Source organism: Paramormyrops kingsleyae, chromosome 25, assembly GCF_048594095.1.
Source record: "Paramormyrops kingsleyae isolate MSU_618 chromosome 25, PKINGS_0.4, whole genome shotgun sequence".
NCBI lineage: Eukaryota > Metazoa > Chordata > Actinopteri > Osteoglossiformes > Mormyridae > Paramormyrops > Paramormyrops kingsleyae.
Window position 1 is genome coordinate 28,155,552 of NC_132821.1, and position 15,278 is coordinate 28,170,829.

The window sequence follows — 15,278 nt, forward strand, 5'->3', positions numbered from 1 at the left end:
AGCAGTGGTTTCACCTCTAGGATGAAGTCAATCTCCTCCCATGACCTTCCCAGTAATCAGATCTAAACCTAACGTAAACTTCATAGAAGTACTGGCATGCAGAATGAGAAATAAATTTCTGCATCTTTCATCTCCGAAGGACCGGTACTGATTTTCATTGATATACTTCTAGCCATTACCGATATTTCGCCCACCGTCTGCGACTTACAGTAATACACTCACATAACAAAGCGTCTAGTTTATTACACGTATCCGCATCGAGATATGTAAAGCCCACGTTATCATGTTAATACTACGTACGTCCCAAGGCATAACTAGTACAAAACCGAACTCCCGTCATCCGGTCCTCATTACAGCGATCAATGGTAATACAGAATGCATTATCGTTTTAATCTTTAAATTTCAGGAAAGCGATTATATTTTATAACATTTATATAATGGTCAACATCACAGGTCAATCCGAGCTCCGGTATATACAGTGTCCTTATGACTACAATCCTGATCAGCTGCTCCCCGTGCTGACGCGAAATGCATGGGGGTGAGGAAGAGGAGGAGGAAGAGGAGGAGCCTGTGGAGGAGATCCCGAGCCACCTGGCTGTAAATACGGCCGCTTTCTCCTCATCGCTCCCCGATACCTTTGCCGTCCTCGGGCGGTAATATCTGGAGGTTGCGGCACGATGAATTCCTCCAAGCGGAGCGAAAGCGACTGGCAGGGCTTGGTGAGCGAGGTGAGCCGCGGGAAGGAGCGTCCTGGGCCGTCGGCGCAGGGGATGGTGTCCGCGGGGGGCGGATCGAGGACCGATCGGTCGGACCGGGGTGCCTGGTAATGGAGTAGGCACGTCACGTTAAGCCGTCCTGTCGCCATAGGCTCAGTAATGTATGATACTGCGGGGTGTGTTTTAGCGATGTGCAGGCCGGCGTGGGTGCAATGCACCGGTGTGGATTGGGGGGGTGGAGAAGGAAGGTAAATGAGATGCAGCACCATGACAGCCGCGTATAGCTTGTCAGTAAGACTGGGATATCGTACATTTACAAATGCAAACCCGTTTTACAGTGGATTTCACACGCAAACCCGTGAGGGTGCAAGTTTATGGGGATGTAGGACGCAGCGTCCGATTTGAGGTGCGATGTAAAGCAGCGTAAGCCGAAACGGCGGCTCGGACAGCTGCATCTGAACTTAATACGCATTTTTATTTCCCCCGAAAAACCGCTGTATCGTCCATTTGAGATCTGTAATCATTTCTGAACCATTGAAGACCCCTGAACGCTATGTGAGAGGTGCAGTACAGACGGTTTTGCTTTATATGGCCTGCACAGTATAACAGGTGTTCACATTTTACACGCGCATGGAACATAATTTCCTTATGGACTTGTGCTCGCTAGATAAGCATTTATACAACATGAATAGATGTATTTCACCGAAAACACAGCGCAATGTTTGCTACTTTTGTGAGCATTGTTTATCAAGACATTTTCCACTGCAAAAGGTTGGCGTGGAAGCAAGTCCATTACCCTCACCGTAAACAGAAACACGCGTGTAAGTAATATCCACAACACTGCCGAAATCTCTCTGCCCTGGAGTTGTGCTGTAGTAACATATCAGCTGTGCTTTGTGCCTCCCTGTGTACACAGCCCTGGCCTTTAGCCCCAAACACCCCTGTAGCTTAACTGTGCTCCGCACACTGATCTGCGTCCTGTGAGAATTGATCGGATTAATGGATATTTTTAATGTTGGAAGCTCCAAGGGCTGTATGGCTGCACCTGTAGCCGATTTTCTGTGACTTCTTTGTGGTAAAGATTTTAGTATATTAAAAGTAAATGTGCTTCAAAAAACTGTTGTATAAGTGTAATAATAACGATTTAAAGTTTATTTACCATCTCTTTAAATATGAGTACAGCTGTATTGGAATACTTCCTTTCACATATCCCATCTTGCTCTCTTTTGAGAGATATATACGTACAACAAGGTTTGGGCTCTGAGTGTAGAGTCTGTCCAACAGCCCTACAGCATTTTTTTAGATAAGAGAGTATGGAAGATGGATGGATGCCTGCAGGGATAAAAATGGACATTTCCCAAAAGCCGTAATTGGCATGCCTGCTAACTGTTACTGTGACGCAAATTGAATTAGCAGAGATTTGACAGCTCTGGGCAATGAACAGGTCCTGCCCTAAAGATTACCTGTCATTTAGAACCTTCTGCCTAGCGAGGTGCACAATTTCGACCTGAGGTGCTGTGAGTGGAAGCTAAACCCAGCTCATCATAAATATATGAATACATGTTTTTGTTTTTTTTTTGTGCACACCATGAGACTATGCTGCAAGCTGCAGGTAACACTATCCAGGACCTCCAAAGAGACGGGCCACTTCCTCTGGGAATGGGTCTACCCTCCTGACAGCAGAGGCAATCAGAATATTGCGTCCGTGGTTTGGGAATAAGCTTTTGGATTGAAAACGTGGGTGTCACATTTCTGACGGGGGGTGGTGATGCTGGCTTTTCTGTAGAGTGCCGAAAACATAATGACCTCTGGAAATGTGTATTTGGAAAGATACTCTTACCTTTCACCCTTGGTGTGATACGCTGTGCTATACACGCATCAGGACTCCTCGCTGTGTACTGTGAATGCTGTCATCACTTGAGCTGCTTAGCTTTTATCCTAAAGCCTTTATATATTCGGTAATGACTGAGTGTCTGATGTGTAAACAGCAGATGATGTGAGGCCAAGAGCTACGCAAGTTGCTGTTTGAATAGGTATTTGAAGATGGTAATTAGTGTAAGGTAGTGTGTCCCAATCGCCATGGCAGCGAGCTGCTGTTCTGGGTGTCGTTATCTGACTTGGAAGGTGTGAGGTCATCGGCGGTGACAGAACAATGGAGGGGGACTGAGAGGGAGAAGGGACCGGGGCCCGCAGCTGACTTGCTGTTCTGTGGCTGCTTTTGCTGGGGCTGATTTCCTGTCTATCCTTTTGGAAAAATCCATATATGTTGACGCTACACGGCGCGATAGGTTATATGTTCCAGTCCCATCCTGAGCCGTCTTGAAACCAGGGGCGCTTTTCCACTGCACCAGGTGCCGCACTTTTAGTGCTTCAAGTGCTGCATTCCATGTGAACTTGTAGCTCGTTAAAATGGAAATTTCAACTAGAACGCCCCCTCAAGTCAGAATTTCTACTCGTGAACTCTGAGGAATCAACACACCCCTGAGCTCAGAATTCAAGATGGCTGCGCCCTTTATCAACACAAGTTAAAGCTGTAGTTTTATACTGTTCATAAGCACTTGCGTCTTAAATCGATTGTACACACAGTACTGTCCAACCGCTATCTGTTTTACGTGTTGCTACGCAAAATACTGCCTAATGTGTTGTTATCCACTGATATTGCTAATAATGGCTAACAGTTAACCAGGGTAGAACAGATTTAAGGTAGTCTGGGCTAAATGTAAGTGAACAAAGATAAATGCCATTTAAACTGGGCTAAGTTAAATCCAACAAGTTATCCAGATAAGAAAGAAATCTTGAGTTCTTCAAACTGGTCCCTGGTACATCATTACCTATAATGAAATTTCTTGGACTTGAAGCCCCCACAAGATTGCATACTAGCAGTAAAAAACACTTAAGTAGAATAAAATAAAGTGGCAAAGTATACAGTAGTAAATGGTAAAATAAGATAATAAAATAATAAGGTGCATAGTACACAGTAATTTGCAGGAACTGTAGAAGAAAGAGTATAGTGTTTACTTGTACCTGTGTATATATACATTCCTGCATATGTGCAAAAGGTAAGTTTCTTCTTAGGCCGGAGAAAGAACGCAAAGTTTGCAGGATGCCAAGCAATGGCAGCTATCCTCACAGGCGCCATATTGGACCCTAAAGTACCAAAAAAGTACCCCAGCTGGTTTACTACTTTAGGTACTAGAACTTTTGGTACTGGTACTCAACCAGAAGTAGGTGGAAAAGGGAAAGTACCTTACCAAAAGTGCGGCCGAAATCAGGTATGCATTCAGGTAACCTGAGCCCTGTCCCACATTGAACCACAGGCCGTCCCTCTCTGTACTCCTCTTTTCACAGTTCCTGGTGTGCAAACGCAAGCTGGAGAGCAAGAAGGAGGCCTTGCTGATCCTGTCCAAAGAGCTGGACTCCTGTCAGCAGGAGCGGGACCAGTACAAGCTGATGGCCAACCAGCTACGGGAGCGACACCAAGGCCTCAAGAAGAAGTACCGGGAGCTCATAGTGGGTGTGGACGCTGGGGACAGTCCAGTACCGGGAGCTCATAGTGGGTGTGGACACTGGGGACAGTCCAGTAGAGGGAGCTCATGGTGGGTGTGGACACTGGGGACGGTCCAGTAGAGGGAGCACATAGTGGGTGTGGACACTGGGGACAGTCCAGTAGAGGGAGCTCATGGTGGGTGTGGACACTGGGGACGGTCCAGTAGAGGGAGCTCATAGTGGGTGTGGACACTGGGGACGGTCCAGTAGAGGGAGCTCTTAGTGGGTGTGGACACTGGGGACAGTCCAGTAGAGGGAGCTCATAGTGGGTGTGGACACTGGGGACAGTCCAGTAGAGGGAGCTCATAGTGGGTGTGGACACTGGGGACAGTCCAGTACCGGGAGCTCATAGTGGGTGTGGACACTGGGGACAGTCCAGTAGAGGGAGCTCATAGTGGGTGTGGACACTGGGGACAGTCCAGTAGAGGGAGCTCTTAGTGGGTGTGGACACTGGGGACAGTCCAGTAGAGGGAGCTCATAGTGGGTGTGGACACTGGGGACAGTCCAGTAGAGGGAGCTCATAGTGGGTGTGGACACTGGGGACAGTCCAGTAGAGGGAACTCTTAGTGGGTGTGGACACTGGGGACAGTCCAGTAGAGGGAGCTCTTAGTGGCCTAGTCCTGTTCTATGACATACCATTCCATCCATAATGTATGCTAATTGCACCTTTAATTTACGTTACAGGATGGTGACCCTTCCCTGCCCCCGGAAAAGCGAAATCAGGTATGACAGGAAACATCCCCGCTATGATTCACTCTCGGGGGGGGGGGGGACGCCGAACAGGGAGGCTGCATTTACTGTGTGCTGTATGCCGGCAGAGCTGGTCCTTTCAGAAGGAGAAGCCTCATGCCCTTTCCAGATTTTCCTCTGGCTGTCACAGCGCCAGTGCCAGTGCCAGTGCCAGTGCCAGTGCCAGTGCCAGTGCCAGTGCCAGTGCCGAAGAGATAAGCCCCTTTAACAGATAAGCCCCGTGGCAGCGCTGATCAAAAGCCTGTGAGCACTGAGCAGTTAGCCAGCAGGGCCTGATGACGAGCCGGATCCGTCACGCATCTGAAAAGCTGCCACAACTGGGAAGAATAGGTGGTGAGGGATGTTTGTACTCGTCTGTGTATGCCGGGGGGCGGGGGGGGGGGATGGGGGTGCTGTCCTCACACCCAGCTGCCAAGCCGAGTCTCTGCTGGATTCTGCAGTTTCATCCTGCAGTGTTTAAGTTTCTGCCCTAAAGGGTCCGAATGACTTACTCGCTGTGTTATAAACGATGGTACCGTCTGTCAGGATGCTGCAGACTCGTCTGCTTGACGCGTCTTACTGGTCGCCGCGGCGAGTTTGTGAAGAAGCGCGCAGAGAATATCAACTGGGGCGCACCGCGTCATTTCTGCTGGTCAGACATCCAAGTGATTGAATGGGGTTGACAGGAAGTCATAGACTGCTATAGGATGGGAATGAGGGATCAAGATGAGGGAGAAAACGGATGTTGATAGAAGAGGTGTGTTTCGTCCCAGAATGAGCTTGCAGGCATAGCGCCCTCTGCAGGTCTGTTAGGGGGCTCTGTTCCAGTCAGACCACAGGAAGCTTCACCTGCCCCTGGAAGCCACCGTCACCTAACTCAGTTGCCCATGGCTGGTCCCTCTTCTCGTCTTCACCTTGGCTCCGCCCCTTTTCAGGTGAACCTGGCGCAGCTCCTGCGAGACTCCAGGGAGAAGAGCAAGCGGCTGGCGGAGGAGGTGAAGGAGCTGAGTCAGCGGCTAGCGGAGGCGCAGGGTGACAACAAGGTGGGGGTGCCAGCTGCTGAATCGCCGGGTCGCGGTGGGGGCCGTGCTTATGAGGGACGCTCCCCAGGACTGATGGGAACCAACTAATCTGCTGGCTCCCAACGACAAGATCAAAGCTCGTTGAGATGTAGAGCAGTAATTCACGACGAGGACATCCCGAGTCTCTCCACAGCGCCCCCTGGGGCTTCTCAGCTGACCCAGCTGCAGTGAGAGGCAGGCAGACTCTGTCAGGGAGGGTTTCCCAGCAGCGATGGAGGTGGTGATGCACTGTAGGCATCTCATACTCGTCTTGCTCCTAGCTCCTTAGGATGACCATCGCCAAGCAGAGGCTGGGGGATGAGGAGGTGGGGGCGCGACACTTCCCCGCCCATGAGCGGGAGGACCTGGTGCAGCAGCTGGAGAGAGCACGGGAGCAGGTGCGAGACTCGGCAGAGGAGAACAAAACCTACTTGACACTGGTCAACAAAGCATTTTGAGTAGCGCCCAATTTAAACTTTACGCTATACATACATTTACTGTACATGTGCACGGTGGAAGTGGACTCGTAGAAACGTATGATTTTCTGTTGTACTTGGCCTCAGAAACATCCCTCTATAACAGGGGTCTCCAACTCTGGTCCTGGAGAGCTACTATCCAGTAGGTCTTCTGTCCCACTTGGCTTCTGATGAGCAGAACAGGTGTGGCTCATCAGAAGCCAGGTAGGATTGAAAACCGACTGGACGGTAGCTCTCCAGGACCGGAGTTGGAGACCCCTGCTCTAAAGGGTCCAGGAGAAGTCTGCAAGCGCACAGGGACTCCGTTTGCCTTGATATCATGTTGCCACGTCAGACAGAGAGCAGGAACCTGTCTCAACATCTCCACACGCGTTACATCCTATAAACTCTGGCACGACACTTGCAGTACTGTACATAGCGCACTTCTGTAAAGTCTTAAAAATGTTCAGGAATGGAACTTAAATCATTTTTGCTGTATTGAACTTTAACCCATATATTCTTAATGAGGAATTATAGGTTCTATTTATAGCCTAAAAATGACATAACTATGGGTGATGGCAAGATTCCGAGTGCATCTCTGAAATCGGCATAAACACTATCACAGATCAAATAAGGGGTCTTTGTTGAATAGCGTTATGAACAAAGTCATGATGTAACAACCCAGTGATCATGTGACCCTGAGGCTTTTGACTAAGAGCTCCCTGGTGCATAAGAGTGTGAATGACCTTCCAATGATGACACACTACAAACCAGCACAGATATTACTTAAGCTATTAAAAATATTATCACACTAATAACTCAAATCCCTAATCTTTTAGATTTGAAGATTATGTAGTAAAAGCTAAAGGCATCAGAAGCCGTTGACCCAGGTCCTGCATTGACATTTATATTCATATTCGTTTGGTCACACTTGACTTGCCTTCGCCCGGTGGTATAGAATGAAGAACTGGAGCAGAATCTTAAGGCGGCGACAGACGAGTTGCAGGACGTCAAGGCCGAGCACGCGGTGTTTCAGGAGAAGGCCGGCCGCCTTAACCGCGAGCTGAACCACATCCTGGGGACTCCGGAGATCCGCATCATCGACGTGGACGCGCTCTGCATGGAGAACAGGTGTGGGCTGAACTTGACTGAGAGGAGTGTTTCCTAACCCAGTCCTTGGGGGCCACCAGACAATCCATATTTTTGCTCCATCCCAGCTGCCAACAAACCTATTCCAGGCATTGGGTGTTCTTGATTGTTTGGTTCTGGAGTCCTGGGAGCTGGAAGGGAGCAAAAATGTGGGTTGAGAAACACTGGCTTAGAGGTTGTGGCAGCATGGGGGGGGGGGGTGATTGTCATTGCTGTTTGTCAGTGTCACGGTTGTCTCCGTCTTTTCTAGTATTTTCTACGGCAGGGAGCAGCCTTGAGTAGATGAGTATTCAACGGTGATCGAACTGACGGTTCGTGTGGTTTCATTTCAGGTACATACACGAGCGGTTTAAGCAGCTCCAGGAAGAGGTCCGCCTGCTTAAAACCAACATCATGAAGTACAAGGTGTGTGGACATAGCAGGCCAGATTAAAATCAGTCCACGGTGATTAAACAATAATTGTCAGCAGTTCACCCAGGCGTGTCTTTCCAGAGTGCCCTGGAGAGACGCAAGAACTCCAAAATATACGGAAAATCCAACAGCAGTGCTCTCACTGGGGTGCTTTCTGCCAAACAAGGTACAGCAGTATCCCATCGCCATACATGAGTTTCTTTGGTGGTACCCTTGCGTCCTCTGTGAGGCTGCATCCGAAATTGCACACTTCCACACGAAATAGTGCGCCGAAACAGTGCACAAGACATAACAGGACGTCTGAAACTGTAGCATGCATCGCTTAGTGCCTTGGAACACGAATAGTTCCTAGATGGCACCCTACATCTGTTCAGAGTCCGAAGTGTACACTATTAAGTCCCAGAATCCTGGAGGAGACTTCCGAGGAAGTCGGGGTTTGTTCGGTACTTGTCGTTATGCAGGACATCTGTCATTAAAGGTCAACGTCCGGCAATTCAGAGGTGACGTGCATCCAGAAAGTGCATGAAGTTTTGTACTTGCACACCAAGGAATTGCACTAAGTGCTGTAGTGTGTACTTTTTCCTCATTTAAGTGCAGAGTAAGACGTGTGTGAATTCAGATGCAGCCCAATTCCCTTCTGATCCTTCCTGTGCCCCTTTGACCTTTGCTTTTAAGATAAGGTTTCACAAAATATAAGCGGAGAGCACAGAAAAGTTATAGTATAATTTAGTCCCAGCTTTTTGACTAAAAGTATGACAGACGCTGGCTAAGAGGTGATTAAGTGCCGGGGATTCTGGGACTGCTGGGTTAATGACCGATGGCCCCCCCTTTCTCCAGTGCAGGAGCTTCTGCTGTCTGAGGACAATGGCTGTAGCCTACCAGCTACACCCCAATCCATCTCCGACCTCAAGTCCCTGGCCACTGCACTGCTGGAGACCATCCATGAGAAGAACCTGGTCATTCAGCACCAACGACAGACCAACAAGTGGGATGCGCCCAATCACACATTGTCCTCTCTAGGGCTTTGTTGCATTTCTGTTTATTAGTGGCACAAAAAATATATGCCATAAGGCTTCAAGGTGTGTTTATAATGTGTAGAAGATTAAATATCTGACAGGTAGAAAATGGAAAAATTCTAATTTAATGTGGTATGAATTTTTCATACTATGTCATGCATTTTAAAAGAAGTGTCTGGCTCTATAAGGGTAGGTCACATGACATCAGGTAAAGCCCCAGTTGTGTGTTCACAGGATTCTGGGAAACCGTGTGGCAGAGCTGGAAAAGAAGCTGAAGACTTTGGAGATGGCTGGTTTGTGGAGCCTCCCAGGTTAGCGTTGTGTCGTCGCCCTACTTTGCTGGCTTCTTGCGATAGGCTGGTGTACCGTCCCGCAATTGTGTAACCGGGGCCTCGGAGCGTCGTGCCCCAAAGTACACATGGTTAATCTTCACAGCTGGTGTGGTGGGCCACCTCTTCTGCATGCTAAACACTCATTGGCCGAGGTCGGCCTTGCCCTTATTTGCATGGCTTTGCATTGGTTAGCTGTTTGCGCCCCCTAGTGGTGGGAGGGATGTCTCCACCGCACTGCTACTGTTTTCTGCTATTGTTTGTCTTCCGCTGAAATTAGAAGGCTAGAACTGAACTGTGATGCCTGCAAAGTGGTGATGTATAGAATAAGCGGGGAATCACAGCAGTAGACTCATTAAAATAAACAACACACAGGATCTAAACAGCCGCATATTAAAATGGGCACTAAATGTAATGCAAGAAAATGCACAAACATTGGCTGGATTTATGAGAATTGGCTTCAATTAGAATTCTCTCGACTTGCCTGGTCCCTGGACATCGCTGAAGTGGGAAAACATTTGGATTTTTAATTTGCAAAAAGATGCAGCACAGCTACTCGGAGCTGGAGATGCCAAAGGAAATGATTTTCATTTCCACTGGTTCTGTTCATGGCCCACGGGAAACACTAACAGCAAAACCCAATGAAGACGTGTGTATTTAATGTTGTTTCCCTTTAACAATATTTACCGAAGACTCCGGGGTTTAATAAAAAGAGAAATGCAAAAGGCATGGCTGTCCTCGGTGACGCAGAATCCACCATGAGAGCGCCCCCTAAAGGTGGAGCTGGGTCCAAGACCCTTCATTACCCATAATGCCTTGAAGTAGGGGTTTTCAACATTTTGATATCCATGAACCGGTTTATGCCATACAACAATGTCACAGACCGGTGGAAATTATTGTGAGGGGGGATGTTTGCCGATAAATCGGTGTGAGAGATTTCATAATTTTTATGGATTCCATCTTTTTCTTCATTTGCCTTGGAAATGTATCATAAGAAAGGCCATAGCTTGAAAATGTTGTTTATTTTTTTGGAAATTACCCAACCCCTCCACAAAACCCCCAGCGTTCAAAAGCCTGGTGGTTGACAACCCCTGCCTTAAAGCACGCCTTTGTGGCATGGTTCCCCGTGTGTCCAGCGTAGCTGAGGGACTGGGTGTGATTTAGCTTTCTGCCTGATTGTGCCTTATAGACCAGGATTTGTTACCATTTCTGCTGACTTGACTTTTCTCTGTCTCCCCCTGCTGCCTGGAGGCCTCACCTACAGTGTGTCGCTGGGATTTGGAAGTACGTGTCTAATGAGCTTGCCATGCTTTCAAAGCTTGTGTTTTCATTGTACTAGTCAGGGTGACTCAGAGAGGATCTGCGTGGATGTGCAGCCCGTTAGTAAACCAGATCAGGGGCCCGTGTCATCAAGCAGATCATTTGAAGGACATCTTTGTGAACTGGGAAGCTGTAAGGCTTTGATCCTTGTTATCCTGTAAAAAATGGCAGATATTGAACTATGAGAGTGTTCTGTTTGCTTAGGCAAGATGCTTCAATGGACATTATTCTGCCCTTTTGAATGTAATGCATGTGGTTTGAATCTCATTTTTAATATAAATATTCTGTGTGTGTAAAATAGAATGTACTTATTTGCTTGTGTATATATGGAGAATATTAAAGGTTAGCCTGGCAAAATCAGTATAAATTTTAGCATCGGTCAGATTTAGCTATTAAAATCAGGTGCAGGAGTCTGTTCTGTGAACAGCAAGATGTTTACAGAGCGTCTAGAAATCGGCGCAATACCTGTCTTGTCCAGCAGAGGGAAACGCAACACCACTTTGCGGACCCCTCTCAAGCTTGACTGAACCAGTTTGTCTGTCTTAAGATGGCCATTCGGCCTCTATAAAGATGACAAGGATCCATTACAGAAAATGATTGCCCACATTACAAACACATTTAGGGAACGTGGCGTTATTAGGGAATTTTGTAGACCAGACGGAACATGGCTGAGGGCTCACCGCCAAAACTGACAGCTATGAGGTCCGGTAGAGAGAGACTGATAGGGGCTAAATATGCGAGATCAGAAAGAAACCCTGTTGTTACCACCTAGGGAGCAACTGTATGGGAGCGTTAGATGACTGCTCACCATTTATCACCGAGCCTGGAGCAAAGGCGATCAATCGTGCGGCTGAGCCTGTCCAAAACAAAGCTCTCCGCAGTCGCTCGCAGCAGGAAGGGCTTTTGTAAAAGAGGCGTCATGCACGGAGTGTCGGGGAGGGGGGGGGGGTGCCAATCCTCCCCATGACGCCCTTGCCCCGCAAAGCTGCCACGACGCTGCGAGCTCGCCTTGCTATTTTGAGGAAAATCCTGCCCCATTATCAAACCTCCCTGGGTCACGTTGGGGGTGGTGGGTTGGGAGGGGGGAGAATCCCCCGCTAGGAGGACAACAGAGAGATCCTAGGCAGGTGTGCTTCAGAAGAGGCAAGTGTTCAGGATCGGCACAAAAGCCCCCCGGGAAGATTTCAGAGTCGGCTGACATTAAGTGCTTCAGCGAAGGGCTCTGATCTAAGAATATAGTGGAGGTCTAACGGGTGAAAGCCATGGTGGGGTCTGAGGAGGCCTGTGGAGTGTTTGGGGGGGACACCTGCCTGTAAGCCTCTTGGTGTGGACAGGGGGCTTGTGCGATCACGGTTTCACCAAACTGACGGGTGACCGTTTGGCCAACAGGAGCAGGAAGAGGGACCGTTACCCTGAATGACAGCGAGCTGCCCATGTCCCCTCCGCCTCCACACCTGAGAGAGGCGCCCCCCGAAGGTGAGGGTGGGCCGGTGCGGCCGCCACTGCGACACGCTGCGGCTTTTCAAGGTGAAATGGTATTGCGGTTTCAAATTTCGACGTATTTTGTCAGGTGTGGACTTCGTTTTTGGGAGGAGTCTGTGCGTCATCCACGATCTTTAGCGCAAGGATTTAAAAACATTACATAAAAAATGCCAGCAAAAATGCAGGTACCTCTGGGATTTTTTTGGGACAGTGTCCAGCTCTTCTTGCGTCACCCCCTCATGCATTTGTCCCTGCTGTCACCGTTCTCCCTGTTATCCTGTAAGCTGCTGACTCACTGGACTGAGGCACGACGTACAGTGACCTATAAATATTTGCTTTGCTTTCCAAGCACGTTCTCCTGTGCATTCCTGCAGGAGCTGTGCTACCGGTCACACTTTAACCCTGTGTGTGTTTTCAGATGACAGGATGGGGGGCAGGGAGGCCTATGTAGGCCAACGGGACGTGCACCACTGCAGCGACCCGGAGGTGTCGCCCCGGTCGCGGGTTGGCCCGGATGGAAGCAGCGAGGAGAGTGCCCCCTACTGTTCAAACCGAACAGAATCAGTCACTGGAGGTGGGCTCAGCATCCCAGTGGTCAGTCTGAGGCTGGAGACGGTGGTATCCCGTGAGGAGGGGGGAACCGCCCAGGTGGATTCTGGGACGGAGGTGGAAAACACAGCCCAAGTTCCTGGTGAGGAGGGGTCAGCTTCTTTGGATTCCCTTCCCCACAACCCCTCACAGGATGACTGTCCAGACTGCTGCCTTTCACTAGCCCCGCCCACCCACACAAGCCCCACCCCTTCCCCAAACCACGCCCAGTAAGCGGAGCTGACTGAGACCTGCGGTGCACAGCTGTCCTCTGGCCTTGAAGCCAGGCCCCAGGTCAGCACAAATAGCTGCTCTTCCACAGAGTCGTCGGGCCCAGGCCGGACCTCAGAGATGAGCGACAGCTCCTGCAGAGAGAACCTGGCATAGACCATCATCCGGGTCCCACATGATGGGATCCGGTCTTGTTGCAGAGACTGAGATAAGCCAGCCTGCTTGGACTCCTCCTTTCCTGGGGCCTTGCCTGGCTGCCAGGGGGGGTCCCTCCCCTGTTCAAATTAAAAACCGAAACACTGCGTATTGTCAGCCTGTCCACTTGGCACTGAGCCTCTGGGTGGCCTAATCTGAGCTGACCAGCACGTTTAGAAGTCTGGCTGCCACTTAAACCCTTGGGCCACAAAACTTCTACCAAGTCGAAGATGTCACTTCCTATTTCAGATATGTATCTGTGGTTAAAATATTTAGGATTTTGTTTTCCTTATGTTAAAATATGGATCATTTGGACTAAATGGTCAGTGTTGCTGTTCTTGCCTGAATAGGGCTGCTGTACACGCTGTATATTGGTCACTTGCTGACGGAACATTTCTGAAGGTGATCCGAACCGAAGTTTCGGATGACGCGTCCCTTTGTGCAAAAGCTTGGCATCCCTGTCACCTTGGTTAGAGGTGCACTACCAAAAAAAAAAAAAAAAAGCTGTTGTCCAGTAGGGGGCGCTGATGCTTATCTCGAGCTGGCTGGGCCCCAGATAGTAATCAGGAAAGTGACAGCTTTGTGAAAACTTTGCACCATCCGGTTTTGGATTTGAGCCTGAGAGTAAAGTGGGATATGAGTGACACCACATCATTGAATGACCCTGTTTCGCGTCATGCTTTGTCCCTTGGGGGACATATTGGCCAGCGGCTGGTGTATGGTACTGATATCTGTCTGAATGATCTAAAATTATGTTTGATAGGACTGGACTTAAGAGTCAAAATGTACTGAAAGCAAGACACCGAAACGTATAAATATTTCAGTTGCGAGGGGGTGGAAGGAAGTGTGAGACATTTGATGTTGACTTTCCATCTTTTTCTTTTGCACGACTGCTTGGTGGATTTTTGTCTCTCTTTCCTGCGGGAGAAAACCTCTCCCTGTTTTATCCTCTGCATCTCTCCATATTAGTCAGTAGAGCTGCTGAAAGGAAAAGCTCAGCCGTTAGACTTTGTCGCGTTTCACGGCTGATAAACGTGGGACCTTTTTCAAATCCGTATCCGACTGAATCCGCAGCTGTGAGTTCAGCCGTTTCCTGCAGCTAATGTCCTGAAGGTCGGCTTGACTCCCTATGCCTGTATAGTTTTACATCTGTGCACCACTGTCACCTGATACTTTCAGAGATACAGTATGAAGCAGTTCAGGGTTCTGGGTATTTTTGGGGTCTTTGGAGAAGCACTCAGGTAGGTCTTGGTACTGGAATGATTTGATAAAATGCAGTAAATTGGAAAACCTCGGTCAAAATATTAGGGCTGGACAGGATAGTTCTCAAACAGAGAAATGAAAAATGTTCAGTCAGCTGTAATCTTTGTTTTTTTCAAGGTATTTAGTCTCTTTCTCTATTTGTTTACTGTTCATCTACAGGAAGTTCATGGTGCTTAGATACCAGGAATGTTTGCTTCGACCATCTTTCTGGAAGAGTGATGTTCTATCGATTTCATTTCATTTCTGCTGTTTTTTTTTATTAAGTTTTCAGCCAAAGAAGGTGTTAAGTCTTTTATGGACAAGGATATCTTATTATGAGTTCGGCTGCGGGAAAAAACTTCCGAGAGACTGAACTGGATTTTCTTGTCCGGGAGTCTGAAACGTCACGTGTCACCTAGCGCTGCTGCCGTAGGAGAGGAATTTGGTGACTTAAAATTGCGTGCATGACTGTGTTTCTGCATTAACTTCTGTAATTACTTGTCTGTGGGTGTAGTCTTTCTTTACATCTCTTTAAGGCAGCTCTCTCATGCAGAGATGAGGTAGTACTTTTAGCCTGGAACAAAAAAAAAAAAAAAAAACTCCAGTTCTGTCACTGCCTGCATATTTTTGGTATGGGGAAAAAAACTGCACAAAATGAATATATTTCTTGTGGGGATAAACCTTTGAATTAAAAGAGCAGTGGTGTCATGCACAGGCAGTCTTGGCTTTTTGACTCCTTAGATTTTTCTTTAGATGAGCATTCTCACTGTGACATACCATTATGGAATGTGTCATTATGGAAAAAAGC

The 15,278-nt window shown here is 48.4% G+C and overlaps 1 protein-coding gene across 6 annotated transcripts; it reads left to right on the plus strand.

Annotated features, from left to right (window-relative positions):
- Positions 1 to 398: 398 nt before the first annotated feature.
- Positions 399 to 15,182, plus strand: LOC111853151 (coiled-coil domain-containing protein 149). 6 transcript variants are annotated; one of them, XM_072707247.1, is made up of 13 exons: positions 399 to 728; positions 4,065 to 4,226; positions 4,947 to 4,985; positions 5,927 to 6,034; positions 6,334 to 6,450; positions 7,466 to 7,638; positions 7,989 to 8,061; positions 8,149 to 8,233; positions 8,905 to 9,052; positions 9,318 to 9,394; positions 10,664 to 10,696; positions 12,122 to 12,259; positions 12,633 to 15,182. In XM_072707247.1, the coding sequence occupies exons 1-13, from the start codon at positions 678 to 680 to the stop codon at positions 13,034 to 13,036; spliced, it is 1,608 nt and encodes a 535-aa protein (XP_072563348.1). In that variant the 5' UTR covers positions 399 to 677; the 3' UTR covers positions 13,037 to 15,182. The 6 variants fall into 6 exon arrangements, with proteins under 6 accessions (XP_072563348.1, XP_072563349.1, XP_072563351.1 ...); XM_072707249.1 differs by having other exon boundaries at positions 404 to 728; positions 12,122 to 12,208; XM_072707251.1 differs by lacking the exon at positions 399 to 728 and adding an exon at positions 805 to 1,537.
- The last annotated feature ends 96 nt before the right edge of the window (positions 15,183 to 15,278 follow it).

Excerpts from the sequence above, each read along its gene's own strand:
- LOC111853151 (XM_072707247.1), top strand. The coding sequence starts at position 678 with ATGAATTCCTCCAAGCGGAGCGAAAGCGACTGGCAGGGCTTGGTGAGC. Across the intron at positions 729-4,064 it reads GGCAGGGCTTGGTGAGCGAG|TTCCTGGTGTGCAAACGCAA; the intron begins GTGAGCCGCGGG and ends CTCTTTTCACAG. Across the intron at positions 4,986-5,926 it reads CCCCGGAAAAGCGAAATCAG|GTGAACCTGGCGCAGCTCCT; the intron begins GTATGACAGGAA and ends GCCCCTTTTCAG.